Source organism: Netta rufina, assembly GCF_964035555.1.
Source record: "Netta rufina genome assembly, chromosome: 1".
In the NCBI taxonomy this organism is placed as follows: Eukaryota; Metazoa; Chordata; class Aves; order Anseriformes; family Anatidae; genus Netta; species Netta rufina.
The window spans coordinates 93,678,783-93,694,578 of record NC_140123.1 but is presented as its reverse complement, the minus strand read 5'-3'; the positions used below and the strand labels follow the sequence as shown (position 1 = coordinate 93,694,578).

The following is a 15,796-nucleotide window of genomic DNA, read 5'->3' as shown; positions in this document are numbered from 1 at the left end:
GAGGCTCTCTACAGGTATGAACTTTACATCTCTGTATAAGCTAGAAAACTGTAGAACATGTACGGGGAGATGAGATTGATCTAGGGTGTGGTGAAGCCCACGTGCTCTCCTCAGCTTTGAAGAGAGTCCTCAACCTGGCTGGTGTGTGGCATGGTAACAAGGGGTCTGCATTAGAGGCCATGAAAAGATCTGGGGACCTTTGAATACAGTGTGCAAAATTGCAATACCAGGATCTGTACTAAACTACAGCAGTAGTAATAACATTAGTTATTTCTGTATCCCTGGGAAATTTTGACCAGCAGTTACATTCTGTTGTGTCAGACATTCTACAAGCACAGAAGGAGGCTCTGTTCAAGTATACCATGCCAAAAGGAAAAGAATTGAAAAGAAGACACATTTGAATTGGAGAATGTGCTAAATTTCCCTTGATGTGGATATTTTCTTTTAACACTGTCCACACATTAATACATTGCTTAAGTTTTCAAGCAGTTGTTTCAAATACTGACCTCTAAATGGTGAAAACCTGTAGTATATATTAACTGCAGAAATCAAATAAATGGATTTGAAAATTCCTGTGATTCTTAGTAGATTAAATAATGGCATACCATGAAGAAAGAGATGAAAACTCAGTCTTCTGTACTTATAAATGTAGGCTTCCAATGTTTGTTTATAACTAAGGTTTGAACTTCAGAACTACGTTTTGATATGTGTATCCCCTTTTTGAAGAGGAAAGCAAATGAACAAAAGCAATCACCCCAACCGAGTAAGTGCAGAAAAAAGTTAATCAAATTGTCTCCAAAATTGCTTTCAGTTGAAAAAAAAGTAATAAATAAAACACTTTAAAAAGTGTTAATAAGACTTTTTTTTTTTTTTCCTGACAAATCCTAAAAATATTTTCTTGCTTACAGGTGTTAAGTATTTGTTCAGTGAGGTATTAAGACTGACTGTTGGCTCCTTATATTGCCATTCCAGAGTGGTTTAAAATCTACTCACCTAGAAGGCTGAAAAAGCACAGAAAACAAGTAGCAATAGGCTAACAACAACAACAGCAAAAAGTTAAAGTTAAGCGTGGAAATTTTAATGTGATTTTTATTCCACTCATGAAATGTGACACCCAGGCACTTCTTGGTGTTATATAAAATGCACACTGACACAATGATTTATGAAACATTTATGATTTTATGAAAACCAATAGCTTCTCACTCATTCCTAAAATAAAGGCTGAAGCTTTGGGATTGCTCTACAGAAGACAATTAGGCCTATTTGCGCTTCAGTTCTAATTTCAGTGAAATGACTACCTCTTCCCACGCCCGGGTGAGGAGCTATCTGTCTTTGCCTGCGGTGCCATCTAGTGACACGGTCCAACACCGCAGCCAGCTGAGACTGCCTGCTCAACACCCTGCATCCCTGGCAGGTTTGGGGGAAAAAAGCCTCAGTTCTGCAAAAGCATCTGCATCCTGAAGAAGCAGGGGTTTACCTTAGCACAAGAAAGCAGAAAAAAAAAAAAAATCATCTGTTTTCAGATTAGGACCTAAACAGAACTGGTCATTCTGCTCTTCAGCTTTCCCTGAAGCTGAAATTAAAAAGTTAAAAAAAAAAAAAAAAAAAAAAAGGTGAGAAGAGAGGCAGAAAGAGAAGCACCCACCTACCTGTTTCTATCTTCAAAACATTTTGTACACTTCAGATAGAAAGGTCTGATTGCTACACATCAGTAGTTTCTATGAAGGACCAGATCTGAGTGCCACAGGTACATTTCTGTACAGACAGGCAGTGTATCTAAATATTGAAATGGCCTGAAATTCTGAGCTCCCACTATTCCACTATTCATACTGCTCTTGCACTGTAAGTAGACCCCCCCAAAAAAAAAAAAAAAAAAAAAAAAAAGCAAACATACATACATACATATGCAATATGCAGCTTCACGCTATTAGAGGGTACCCAATGTGTCTTTTTTTGTCTGATGGCATGGTGAGGGTTGACATGGTTGATAAGTGGTCATCTGAACTGAGTCTCTGAAACTGAGAGGTTTTGCAGTTTTCCTTCAGAAGTCTACATTATGCATCCCACTGCAGACCCATTTTTGAGTCCCCAGGGTAAGTAAAATAGATGGAAAATTTAGCATTAGACTCAGCTTTGAAATCTGCTTTTAGTTTTAGTATATCACTTTATGTATTCAAACCACCTGCTGGAGTCAACTAATTATACCAGAATTAAACCTTCTGATGAAGGGAGAAACAGTAAAAGAAAAATACCTGGACATCTTGGTTGTGAAGGAAGATTGGGAAAAAGAAACACCATGCAACTAAGCGAGAAATATTTTCGAGCATTTACAGTGAGTTTAAGACACAGCTGTTGTCACAGCCAGGCAGAAGCCATCTCCAAGAACATTGTTCTGGAGAGCTTTCTTGGCTGTCTGAGCAAGGAACAGCATAGGTGGCGGAACAAAAGTTTCACCGTCCTCCTAGTGACTTTGTAGCCACTGAGGCATATCTGTAAGCCACCCTTGCCTTTGTGGCAGGAACATTTTCCCTTTGTTTTCTCAAAGAAAGAAAAGTAGTCCTAGCTGTTCAGTGCAGAGGACTATGCTGCACCATTCATTCATTGTCCTGATAGTAATAGAGGTTTATCCCTCAAAGTATTTCCAGTACATTATTGAAAACTCATCATGGTGAGTTTTCAAAACTACCACACAGCTTTCTTCACCCATAAATTATAATAACTACACAATTTCACTGCTAAATTTCCAGGTAAGGTGCCATGTACTCATATACATATAGATAGAAAACTGAAAATCAGCACTACAAGAGAAGCTAATTGTAAAGGCAGGTATTTTTCTATAGGGAAAAACAGAAAATGAAATGAAAAAAAAAAATCCAGATGGAAAAAAGATTGGGGACTGTATCAGGGACCAAAAATCGTCTAGAAAAAACACCATTACCAACTACTACTTACACAGAATTTTTCCCCCTTACTTTTATGTAGCTTTCTCAGGTAAATGGAAAATGCAGCAATTGTTAAACATAATGTCCTTACCTTAGAAAAAGACAACAAATGAAGATAAATCATACTGTGAAAGATTAAATAAATCTTGGTAAAATTTTCCATCAGGAACTTTCAATTTATGAATTATCTTTTACAATACAAATTCAATGATGAATGCCTTGAAGAAAGTTAAGTGACAGGGATTTCTTCAAGGGAAGATTACTTCTTACCTGACTTATTCTTGCATTCAATATCATAGCCAGTGATAGGGCTGTTTCCATCAAATCCCATGGTCCATCTGAGGGCAATACTGCGTGCTCTCACCTCTCGGATTTCTATCTCAGGAGGGTCAGGGGGCTCTGAGTAAACACGAATGCTTAGTTTTAGTCAGAAGAAAGCCCATACCCATAACAAGATAACACTAATGAGTGTGGCACTCACACGGCTTACTGGTGGTAAGCTTTCATGTCATTTTCTCCACTCACTCATTAGTACCTTGAGCCAGTTAATCACCCACAGAAGAATACTCAACGGAGGAAGCAAAATTCACTTTTCAGCTAAGAGTCACAGATATAACATTGAATTCTAACTTCTGTTTAACCATCTAATATGCTACGTACAGTTACACTTTCCTTAAAAGCACTCCAGATTGGACTATTAATTCTGGGAAAGATGTTTGCCTTGAACATGACATTTCAATTATACTTCTACAGTTTTTACATTGAAGGTGATGGTAGAAATACGAATGCTAAACTTGGAAGTGCTAAATTTGGTGAGGAAAGGGAGTAAGAATCAAAGTATGTTTAGAAGTCTTAACTACACTAAAGCCTCCTTCTACCTCCACAGAATTAAGAAACTAAATATTTTTTTGTATTGTATTTTTGTATTGTATGTATTTGTATTGTATTTTGCATTTGTATCCAAACTCATGTCTTTTTAAATTGTAAAGGCAGTTTAATTGAGCTCTGGTGTTGCTGTGAACTTTTTCCCAACCTCCACCTGAATTTCTTGACAGGCTGCTTTAGGAGTTGGACTTGATGACCCTTGTGAGTCCCTTCCAACTTGGGGTGTTCTATGATTCTGTGATTCATCCAGTGAAATCTGCAGGTATGTGAACTAAAGAATGGGGAGAAAGAAATCTGAAAGTCCTGGAAATTTGCTGTGTGCATGCTCAAAGGCATACAGGCACAGGAACAAGCATCACAGAAAAATGAGTGGCCAGTGGCCAAGTCATGCTTCAGCTCTGCATCCCCAACACTGTCACCTCAACCATTCCAGAATTTGCTGCTGAGTGCCTGTAGGAGGGGAACCCCAGCCGTAGGCAACGTAGATTCCTAGAGCTTTCATTTTACAACCTGATTACAATTTGTTTTGACTGATTAAACTTGAAATATTTTGTTTGTAGACGCCCATTGGGTTTAACATTTTTTTTAAAGAAATAAAATCAGATTGTTTTTGCTTTATTTGTGTTTTAAGCACATTTATTCTTTAAAAACAAATGTAACCCTCTCTCCCTTCTCCCCAAAGTAAACCCCTTATATCCACTGTTCCTACTGAAGATATTAGTTTTAAGTATCTTCAGTAGATTGTCAGCTAGTGTATTTAAGAAAAAAAAAAAAAAACAACCAACAACAACAACAAAAAAAACACCTCTCCTTATTAATTTGTACAGATCTAGAAAGACTCTGGAGCTTATCCTTTGTTTCGATTTAATTTGTAATGCTGGAAAATGAGAGACTGAGCATCTTAATGCAGCTCCTCATTTCTTTGACAATGAGGAATACATTTAATTAGGAACCAGAGCCTCCCTCCCCCAACAGATTTCTGAGCATGGCATACACTTACTGTACTACAATAGCTGTGTTTTTTTCCTTATGTTGTCCTCTTCCTACCTTGCACAGTGAGCTGAATTATTCCACGATCCTCCCCATAAGAATTGATGGCATGGCAGGAAAAGAAGCCAGAATCTTCACGTACAGTTGGCAAAATCTACAGGTGGTTTGAAAAGAAGTGATTGATTGAACAGCACGCAGAGAAAATAAACCAACAGCTTTTCTGTATGGTGCAAGAAAAATTGTACAAACTGTTTTACTTGACAGCAGTAAACAGATATTACACGTTATACACATACATACATATGCATAGTAAAGCATCCAAAATACTGTAACTTATCAAAACTAGGAACACCTGGGTTGAGGAAGTAGGCTATCAGCTCTACATGTGTAGTCAGGAGTTGGAGAACCACCTATTCCTGTAGCTTCTCATCAGGAGCCTTGTTCCCAGTCACTCACAAGTTTGCCAAGTATTTAATAGTTGGCTAAAATTTGCCATACAAAATGGTGCCTTCTGCTGCCTCCAAAATTTTCCGGATAATTCTGAAAATAACTCAAGTCACTGAAGTCTGTGTGGAGGAAATAAAGGTTCAAATACTGCTGGTGAACCATGTAGTATTCTGCATGATGTCTCATAATAAAATTTGGGTGGTCTTTCCTTTCAATTTGTTATTTTATAATGTAGACAATTACATATTTTCTTTACATACATGATCATAATGATATTTTTCTACAGGACCACTGCTTCATTCAAAGCACGAGAGGGAGAGGATTTTATAAATGAGCACATATTCCAAATGACATTTTCTTATCATTGTTCAGTGTGCTCTTCACACTTTATTTACTGCACACAGTTCAAACTGTGCCCTGAAGACAGGCGTATTCATTCTCGCACAGCATTTTCTGTGACATTCACCTATGCAATTCCCATTGCAGAAACATGAGTGAAGTTATTTTCATAAACCCTGACATCATGGAGAGTATTACCACCATTTTGTATGAGGAATTAAGGAAACAGACATATGATAATGTTTGTGGGTGTTTGACAAGTTGCCACATAGTAGCTCATCCATGGTAACTCCATGTGCTCTTTACTCCTTGGTGAAGCCAAGGTAATATGAGTGCAACTCTTATTCACCATTGATTAAGATAAATGGATTTATTTCCCATGCACTACAAGGATACTGGAGAGTTACCATCTGAGATGTGGTAACTTGTCAATCTGTGTTAAGTTGCACATGTGGCTGAGATTTAAGATAGAAGAACGAAAGTTTTCAGAGCCCAATTTGATACATCTAGGGCCTTCTTTTCCCCCCTCGGAGTCCTTAGCAATAAATAGCATTTCATGTGTTCATAACAGCTTCCTTTGTGTTAAGCTGCAGCTATGAGGGCTTAGTACTTCTGCAAATCAGACCCCAAGGGCTCAAGGCAAGTACCTAGAAAACAAAGAACACAAAATTATTGGCCACCTGTGAAAAGTTTGGTTTCAATGATCAGCCTTGCATCACACAGTGTCTTTCATTACTTAACCCTAATTCAACTCCAGAGAAAATCCAAGTCATGCCTGAGTGAGGCAGGGGTCCTGCAGAAAAAATAAAAGCTGAGTATACAACTAAGGATCACATCATCATGCACACACACAAAAGCACTCAATTAAAGGCTTCAGAGACAACCTTAATCCCAACGTTTTCTAGTTTGAGGGTATTTTATCTCTCAAAAGTCAAAGGTTTTGTATGTAACATATGGATGTAGAATGCCACTACTGTATACAACAGCTTCAGAAGGGAATTCTCCAAGCAGGTCTCCAGCCTTAAAAAAAAATAAACATTGTTGTGCATCCAGGCACTACCTTTTTAAAGCCAATAAGATGAATGAGGGCAAAAAAGTCTAAATGTCTGTTATGTTCTTTAATATTATTCAAAACACAAATGTACTAATTTACACAAATTCACACATCCTTCCTCATAGAAATCAATGACGAAGTTCCCTCAATGAAAGCAAAACCAAACTTTCGCTGGATGTCATCCAACATAATTTTTGGCTAGTGAAGAAAGAGACATACCTTAAGAGTTACAACAGAATATAGGTAGAATCAGCAGAGAGCTGGAGAGTTATTTCGCTCAGTAAAAATGTTTTTAGGAATGTGACTGAAAAATGGAAAATGGATATTTTTGAATTAAAATATGTATTTAAAAATATTTTATATTTCCTAAAGTATGTGTAAAAATATAAAGGAATGGACTGGAAACTTGCTTGTGCTGGAAAAGTTCAAACTTGAGTGGACAAAGTTGTATACTGAGACTAGTATCATAACCCTATCCATTATAGGTGACACCAGAACACCATGAGTTTCCTTTGCTTCCATGACCTTGGGATGGTCTTAAGTCCCCAAAACAACAGTGCTACTCATGTAGCCTCTCAATCTAACCCATATGCTACTTAGAAGTTAGTGGAACCCCACATTTATCAGTCAAGATGGCACTGCTGCCTGTCAGAGAAGCAGAAGTGAAGATGATGATTACACCCTGTTGCTACATGGCTTGGTGACTTCTGCTACTGTACATAAATGCCAAATACTACTGGCAGCAGTAGATATACTACTTATCTACATGTGCTTTTTTCCTTCTATTTCATTTTGAATCTGATGACTAACCTTACTTTGTAAAATTGTCCATGTATGGCTCACTAGCCCCACAGAGTAAAAGGGAGAAAAAATATTTTTAAAAGACTCTATTTTTATATCAAAATAGCTTAATGACTTTGGTGAAGTTAAACCTGACACACATCACATCTAATGGTCAGATATTCACTCAACGCTTATCAGCAGTGTACTGAAAATTGAGCCATGTTGCCCCAGGAAGGACAGGACAAGGCATGAACCATGTTGCTCCTGAGACAGAAAAGATGGAGGGGCTGTGAATCAGCCTTGCTGTCTTGTTGCCTCTGTAGCATAAGGTGATGGAGATGGTGACTGATTTTTCTGGGAGATGGGACGCCAACGTTTCCTGTACTTCCTCTTGGTAGCAACAGTAGTCAGCCTAGCTCTCCAAGTCTGTGCCACAGATAGAGCAAGTGGTGGGGTTTTGGCCTTCTAGAAAGAAATAGCTGTGCATCCCTATCAAAATCAAAATCAAACCAAGCAACAATCTCACACATGTAAATGAGTCACGGGTCACTTTATTTTCTTACCTGCAGAGTAGAGATTACTTCATCTCCAACTTCCTTGGTGGAAACAAGATAACGGGACATTTCAGGGTTAATGATTCGGTCCTCTTTCTCCCAGCGGACTATGATGGGTTTCTCTCCATGTGCTGTGCAGCTCATCTCCTTCTTTTGACCTTGTGTTGCCAGTGTGGTGTTTGGATAGGAAGTTATCATAGCTGGAACTAAAAACAGACAGAGCAACAAAGACGGTTCTTCAGTGATGTGACTACTCTGACCAGAAAGGTTGACCGTCCAGTCTGTCTCTCACTCAGTTTGTCCATATTTGAACAGATGGCCAAAAATGCATGAAAGGATTTTACTTTCAATTTTATGTAAGAAAATCTTAAAAGAGAAGATGAGCCTCAAAGGGAACTTACCAGAGAAGAGCAAAGACTGGACAGTGTGTCTATAGAGACAGAAGATGCACATCCAAATGAAACTTGGCTCCATTTATTTTTCTGCCCATAGGACAATTTGTACCATAACTACAATATGCACAGCACATAAAAGTACTGTAAGTAACAAACACGCAGAAATTGGACCAATAAAGAACTGATAGAAATTTCTTATACCTTCTGGTGAACATTTTACTATACATTTATCACAAATATGCACAAAGCTAACTGAAAGTACATTTACCTGTTTTATTTGCTGACAGATATATGCTCTATCCTTGTACATGACAGTAATGGCCTATCAAAATGAGAGCTCCATTAAGCCAGAAGATGTGCAAAATGAAAAGAGCAGCTCTGCACCTTACACTACATGTACATGTATGTGCTGAAGACATAGTTAAACTGTACTCAATTTCAGGTATAATTAAATAATTAAATAAACATATATTGAAAACAAACCTGTCTTGATTTGCGTTTAATATATTTGCAAGTTATTTTCAGAATTTGCAGAACAGTTGGGATACAATCACCAACTTCATTAACTATTCAGGATTCTTAAACTTCTTAAAGTTGAAAAAATACTTTCTCATAAGAATTGACATAAAATCTAAGTATTTTTTACAATTTGGAAGGATAATTCTTTTTCTGAAACAGGATGGTCACTTTTATGTCCTCACTAGTCAGTCTTTTTCTTACCATATGATTTGTCCACTGATGAATAGCATCTGGGCATTTGTGAGTACAAGAAATAAGTCTGTAAGTCTGTCTTATAGTTATGACAACTTACCTGCTTGGGAGAAATTGGAAAGCCCTGGCTACCACACAGAACTGTTCTCTCCTGAAAGTAGCAGTCCACTCCTTTCAACTTACATAAAGTGACAATAAATAATCCCTTCACTAAGCTCTTATACTCCAGTGCTGACTCCTGCAGTAGTCCTATTCTCATTTTTATGCATGAACACTTGCCCCTTCTTATCAGTACGATTTACTCATTCCATCCTAACTTCCCTGGGTCTCAATTTTAAGATGACATTGGCAGTGAACCTGGTTTGAGGCCTTCCTAATTCTTTCTCCTGTATAGATTACATCTATTACTACCAGACAGAAAATAAAATAAAATAAAATAAAATAAAATAAAATAAAATAAAATAAAATAAAATAAAATAAAATAAAATAAAATAAAATAAAATAAAATAAAAATTTTAATTTGTATTGAAATGAATTACTATAATTGCTGTTTTGAAATGCTAATGTTTGATGGCATGACCTTTTCACATGTCAGAACTATTGATGCTTGGATATGACAATATGTCAGGATGCAGCCCTTTCTGTACAAAGGACTCCTGAACCATAATAAATTGATTCAAAAATTATCAAGGCCATGGAGCGTGGGTGAGAATTACGAATGGGATCTAATTACAGGAAGAATCCTTAGAAAGGTCTTGTGTGAGACATAAGTCTCTTTAAGGTCTTAAAGTCCTTTAGTGACAATGTATGTCTTGTTTGACTATTTTGTTATTAGATTGCAATCAGTTTTGTCAAAGAGAAGCACTCAAAGATATGATGAATAATCAAAATTGAAATGACTGATATCATCTTCTAGAGAACGGAAAAATCTTCAGGTTTACCTGGAGTCTTTCCAGGCACTGATACCCACAAGGAGGTTATTTTCAAAAGGTCACTTTTTCAGTCCATCAAAGTTTTGTGTCTGAACAAAGAAACTACGAGGCCTACGGAGTTGTAGGCTTGTGGGCCCCATATGCACAAGTATGTGCACTCGAACATATCTGCCCTTTTCCACAGCACTTAAAATAGACCAATATATCCCTTCATGCAGTCAGAGAACCAATTCAGATGAGTGGCAGGTTATTAAAGAGTTCACGTTGCCATCATTAGTTTGTGTCACACCCTTTCTTTCTTCCATAATTTTCCAAGACTCCCACACATCCCTTCCTTCTTCATCTGAAGCATTTCTGCACATCTTCCTCATTTGCCTCAATGAAACGCACTCCACTCCCCTTCACCTCTTTCTGTCTTCTTCCTACTGCAGCCTCCTCACATGCTTCCTGACCCCTCCAGCAACATTTTCTTTATCCAGTCTCATTTTACTTCTCTAATGAAATCCTTCCAATGCCTCAAATGCCCTAATTATTTTCTTTACAACTGTAATCTTCTTTCCCATCAGTATCTCCTACTTATCTCCTATTCCAAATATCCTGTTGCTCTCCTGTGATGGAGGGAGCATGTGTTTAGCCCACCCTGGAGCTGAGGGGTGGCATGTGCCTCCCCACAAGGTAACTGAGCATTCAGAGTGTCCATGCATCTGGGCAAGAGGGCTCAACATTTGGAGCAGGTGAGCCTTGTCCTTGGCAGGGCTCACTTCTTCCTGCTTCTCAGGCACTATGCCCCCACAGAAAATGAGAAGATTGGATCTGAATTTAAATCCCATGGACCTTGATGAATCTGTCTCAGAGTCTGCTGTTCCACATTCAGCTCTCCTGAACAAGTGTCTATGTGAAGTCCTGTGATGTCCCACAGTACTGCAAACACCGTGACCATCTCACTTCCTTTTTTAAAAACAGAGGCTGTCTTATGAAGCTTTTTTTTTTTTTTTTCCCAACAAACTTTCTTAATAAGAACAGCATAAAAACATGTAAAAAAAGATAACTTTATTCTTCTGATACTGCTTTATCCATACTTATCCTTTCCTTCCTCTCACATAATCTTCCACACTGATTCTTTATTGCCATGGCAATGCCTCACAGCTAAATATTTCCCCTTCCTCCAAAGCTGATTTTTTACTTTTCACATTTATCTCCAATGATCCTAAACCATAAGCTCTTTTTATCTTCCTTGTTGTCAAAAGATTTCTGGTAACAAAGCCATGTTCCCAAAGATATTTTAGGCAATGTATATCTTCGTCCTCAAACTATCTTTAATCAGATTATTGATGCAAATAACTGAGTTGAATATGCTCCTTCTTTTCTGGAAAAAAAAAATCTAAAAAAAATTTAAAAAGCAAACTGAGTATGTATTTTATATATAAATGTGATATTGTCCTAGGATGCCTTAGTTAAGTGTTGGAATGGGTTGCCCAGGGACATGGTGGAGTCACCGTCCCTGGGGATGTTTAAGTAAAGGTTGAACATGGTTAGAGACATGGTTTAGTGGGTGACATTGGTGGTAAGGGGATGGCTGGGCCAGATGATCTTGGAGGTCTTTTCCAACCTTAATGATTCTGTGATTCTATGATTCTATGCATCTAAGCAGATGCATTTGGAAGTATATCAAGGTGATTCAGATGCCATAATGTGTGCAGATCTTTTTGAAGGTAACATTACTGGGCATATGTAAGGAATGCATAGTGTCATATTCCAGGATTTTGGAGTAAGTTTTCCTGCAGGACAAATTAATCCAAGTCTATTTCCTCTGGGGTTCTCCCCATCATTCTCTGAAGCTGGACAATGTTAAAGCTGGTCTATTGGACCAAATAGAAGCTATAGTTTATAGATTATGGTGATTTCAATTTAAATGCCAGTGGCATTAATCTAGGAGATTTCTCTGTTTAATGTTGGGCTTCCATTTGGAAAGCTGATTTGTTTACTCCTTTTTCCAGGTCAATTCATTATCTTACCCTTCTTCATACCAGTCCTGTAGGCAATAACCTCATTACTTTATACTATTAACAACTTCATCATTAAAAATTGAATTGCATAAATCAGCAGTATAAATTACTCTTAATAATCATGGAACAGGTCAAGATGAAATTTTTTGTTCTTAAAAAATGTTCAATTAAAAAAAAAAAATCTAATTTGGACCTTTCCTGATATTCAGTAAAAATTACTTCATTTGACTTTCTATTCTCTGCTACTGCTTAATGTCCATCAGAAACTGAATGCCAAAAATAAAAATGAAAACATTTAATTATCTTGATAAGACTTTTAATTTGTAATTAAACACTAAATATCATGGCGGTACCCTAAATGACTCTAAGACTGACTGAAGTTCTCAATACATTTAAGAACTAAACTAAACTAAACTAAACTAAACTAAACTAAACTAAACTATCTATAGACTCCAAATGGCAATTTTTCTAGCAAGTTGGTGGTAGTGAGGAGAGGAATACAATACAGTCAACAACAAAATTAATGGGAGATGCCATATGACACTGTACAATGTGTGTTGAGCTGTTTTAAAAGTTGAAGTGCTGCTTATATCCAAACATTAATGAAGATTAAAATTGCTCTTGAGAAAGAGAATAGAAAAGATGTGGCAGATAAACAAATCTCATGACTTAGTGACATGTACATAACTGAATGCAGTGAGAATTTGAGTGTGCTTGATAACAGACATATGCTGGCTGCTGTCAATGGTGCAGCTCCTGGCATGTCACCATGTCTCCACTTGTGGTCTTAAGATCTCTTCCCTGACTGTAAATACCAAGTAACTTGATTTCTTTACTGGAACATGCATGAACAGGCCAGTTTGGAGTCTGCCTGCACCCATCCAGGCAGCAGCTGTGGCCACAGCTCCACAAAGTGAAATATCTGCCATCACAGTGGGATTCATCCTGCAAGCACTTTGGTAGTCATCATAGACTTCCTCAATGGAAAGATTTTCACAATGGTGTTTATCTAACCAGACAAACTGTGCCCTCAAAAGCCTTTTCTTTACACTGATCCTTCAAGAACCTGTAATGCCTTGCTCAGTTGCAGAGAAATGCACAGAAATACTCTAATGAGCATGGTGATGAACCACTTCTGGTTTTCTTGTACAACTTCTAGAACAAAGGATCATGGCCCTGTGATGTGCTTTAACAACCCTACGTAAAAATAACATCAAAAATGAGAATAGGGACATGGGTAAGAGAAAGCTGCACTAAAGTTGAATTACGTTGAAAAAAATAATAATAATTTTAATTCTAATTTAACATTTAAGCCAAATTTAGCATATCCTCTCATGTTGGTTGACCACATTGAGAATATTTTTCTCTCCATGACAGATGATATTTTCCATCACACACAATAAACTGTCTTTCTCAATCCACTTTTGCTCAGGCAAAGAAAGCTCACACAAATAAATGACTTACCATATTTTCAAATTTAGTAGACTTCTACAACTCAATTAGTGAGTTACTGAAATTCTTCTCTTAACTTCAGCTTTCCCTTTCTGTTGTGACATTCTTGCTTACTTAAGCAGCATTTCTCCAGAATTCAAATGGTGCAATGAGCCTAGCAGTGAATTTTAAATCGATGGGACTCCTCAATGGGACTTGGCAAAACTATGACCTCTGTAGAAGGTGAGAATATTGCTCTTAACCCTCATCCTCAAGAGATATGTAAGACTAGAAATCAAAGAATACTGCATGCCTCAAAAGGTGAAAAAAGTATGTTAACACAAAAGTAAGCATCCTGTTTTTATGAATAGAAATTATTTTCACAAAAATAATGGTTGTATAATTATTTCCTTCTGTTTTTAACTCCTGTTTTCCTTAGTAGAATAATGAAAATGAGCAGTGAATAATTAAAATTATTTTCTATAAATATTCAGTAAATTTGAAAATGAACTTCATGTTTGTGATCCAGTTGTGCTCTTTATTGTGAACCTTCTCATAGACATATTCTTTTAGGATAAATATTTTAAAAATTCAATCTCAAATATTTAAATATTTCATGAAAGTGAATTCTGAATGCATATTTTATTATATTGCTTTGAATTGGTAATGATTTTTTTTTGTGTTGGTGCGAGCTATGCAACTCTCAAATAGAAACATTAGATAAGTCACCTAGTCACTAACTAATCAATATGGTATAAACTCCAAATTGAAAAAGAAAATCCTTTGAAATTAATTACTGCTGAGGTTTCAGACTAGGGGAAACTATTTCAAATGAATAAACCTGAGAATATTGAGGAGAGAAGCAAAAACTTGATGAATTAATGTGACATGCTAAATTATCTATTCAGTGTTAGTTTCAGTAATCTACAGCATATACAAAATAAATGCAGATGAATGTATTCCTGATATTTTTGTTAATAAAGCAAAACGAATCATATGACTCTCAACCTGCCCTAAAAGTAGGGCTACTGACTTTCCAGTAATAATTGTTACATAAGCAGATTTCTGGAGAATAAGCAAGAGCTTCATTAGCAGTTTTATTAGCATAACAATTTTCTGAAAGAACGGTATGTACCCAGTACCGTCATGGAAAAAGGTACTGTGCACAGCACCGTCATGGAAACACAGTACCGCCATGGAAAAAGGTACTGTGCACAGCAGAAATTGCATCTTTATATTTAGCAGAGTGACATCCATGAGAATGATGATGTCACATAATAATAGAAGGAAAGTAAACACAGGCATGATCAGCCCATGTCCCAGCAACCTAAGTTTGCATTACATATCCTGTATCAAAACATGAAACTCAGCAATATGTAAAAACTTCATTATTCTATTCTATTCATTAGAACATCTCTGCAAGGTAATCTTTGAAAAAAATATCTAAAGACTTATAATGAATAAGGAATCTGTTCACTCTAAGATATGATTTCAGCTAGGTATTCCAATGGTATAGTTACTTTGATTATAAATATTATTCAAACATGTGTTTCCGAGCTATTCAGATGTGTTTCCAAGCTAGACCAGGCCTTGTTTGGTGCTAAGCTTTAATAAGAATGACAATGATGTCTTGAGAACTTGGCAGCTTCACCAGCACCTCATGATCTGATTGAATATGTCATGGAAAAGGCTGTGAACATTTAGGGTTCATATCTTATTCACTCAGAAGCAGTTTCAGGTCACATTATAAGAAAAGAAGTTGATTTATTTTGCATGACAACTATGAATTTTAACCAAAAGACACATTAATAAAATAAAAAAGGTCTTTTCTCTCAAATCGCAGAGGTAATTTTTCGCTCTTCCTGAGGTCTTTTCTTGCATTAGCTTTATGTTTGTATAGTGCAAACTGCTGTCTTCAGATAATACACATGAGACCAGCAGCTTCTTATATTTCTTGCTCTTTCCTTTGACTTTGACATGGTACTGAAATGAATGACTTTCTTTTGCATTGTCATGCAGCTTCAATTCCCATTTTGTCTAACTGCACTTCCCAATAACCAAGAGAAAGAAAATGGGAACTGATAAGCTGACAGCTTTGTTCCCTGCAGTCAGTTATAGTAAAAGCCTGTGGAAATTTATGACAAATTATGGTAACCCACATGAGACACTGGAAAATCAGTATTCTCAGAGCTTGTCTAATTGTCAAGAAAAATAAGTGATCAAAGATCTATTAAAATATAAATACATTAACATATGTTAATAATAATTGTGATTTATGAAAATTTAGACCATCTTCTTTCACAAGAAATTAATGGATGGTGTTATTC

General features: G+C 36.7%; 1 protein-coding gene across 1 annotated transcript in view; it reads right to left on the bottom strand.

Annotated features, from left to right (window-relative positions):
• Positions 1–15,796, bottom strand: part of DSCAM (DS cell adhesion molecule) — a gene marked incomplete at both ends in the record, with an annotated part of 475,592 nt that overhangs the window by 104,410 nt on the left and 355,386 nt on the right. The window contains 3 exons of the mRNA XM_084306215.1: positions 3,213–3,341; positions 4,875–4,971; positions 8,004–8,200. Coding sequence (XP_084162341.1) covers positions 3,213–3,341; positions 4,875–4,971; positions 8,004–8,200 — 423 coding nt within the window. The remainder of the gene's footprint in view (positions 1–3,212; positions 3,342–4,874; positions 4,972–8,003; positions 8,201–15,796) is intronic.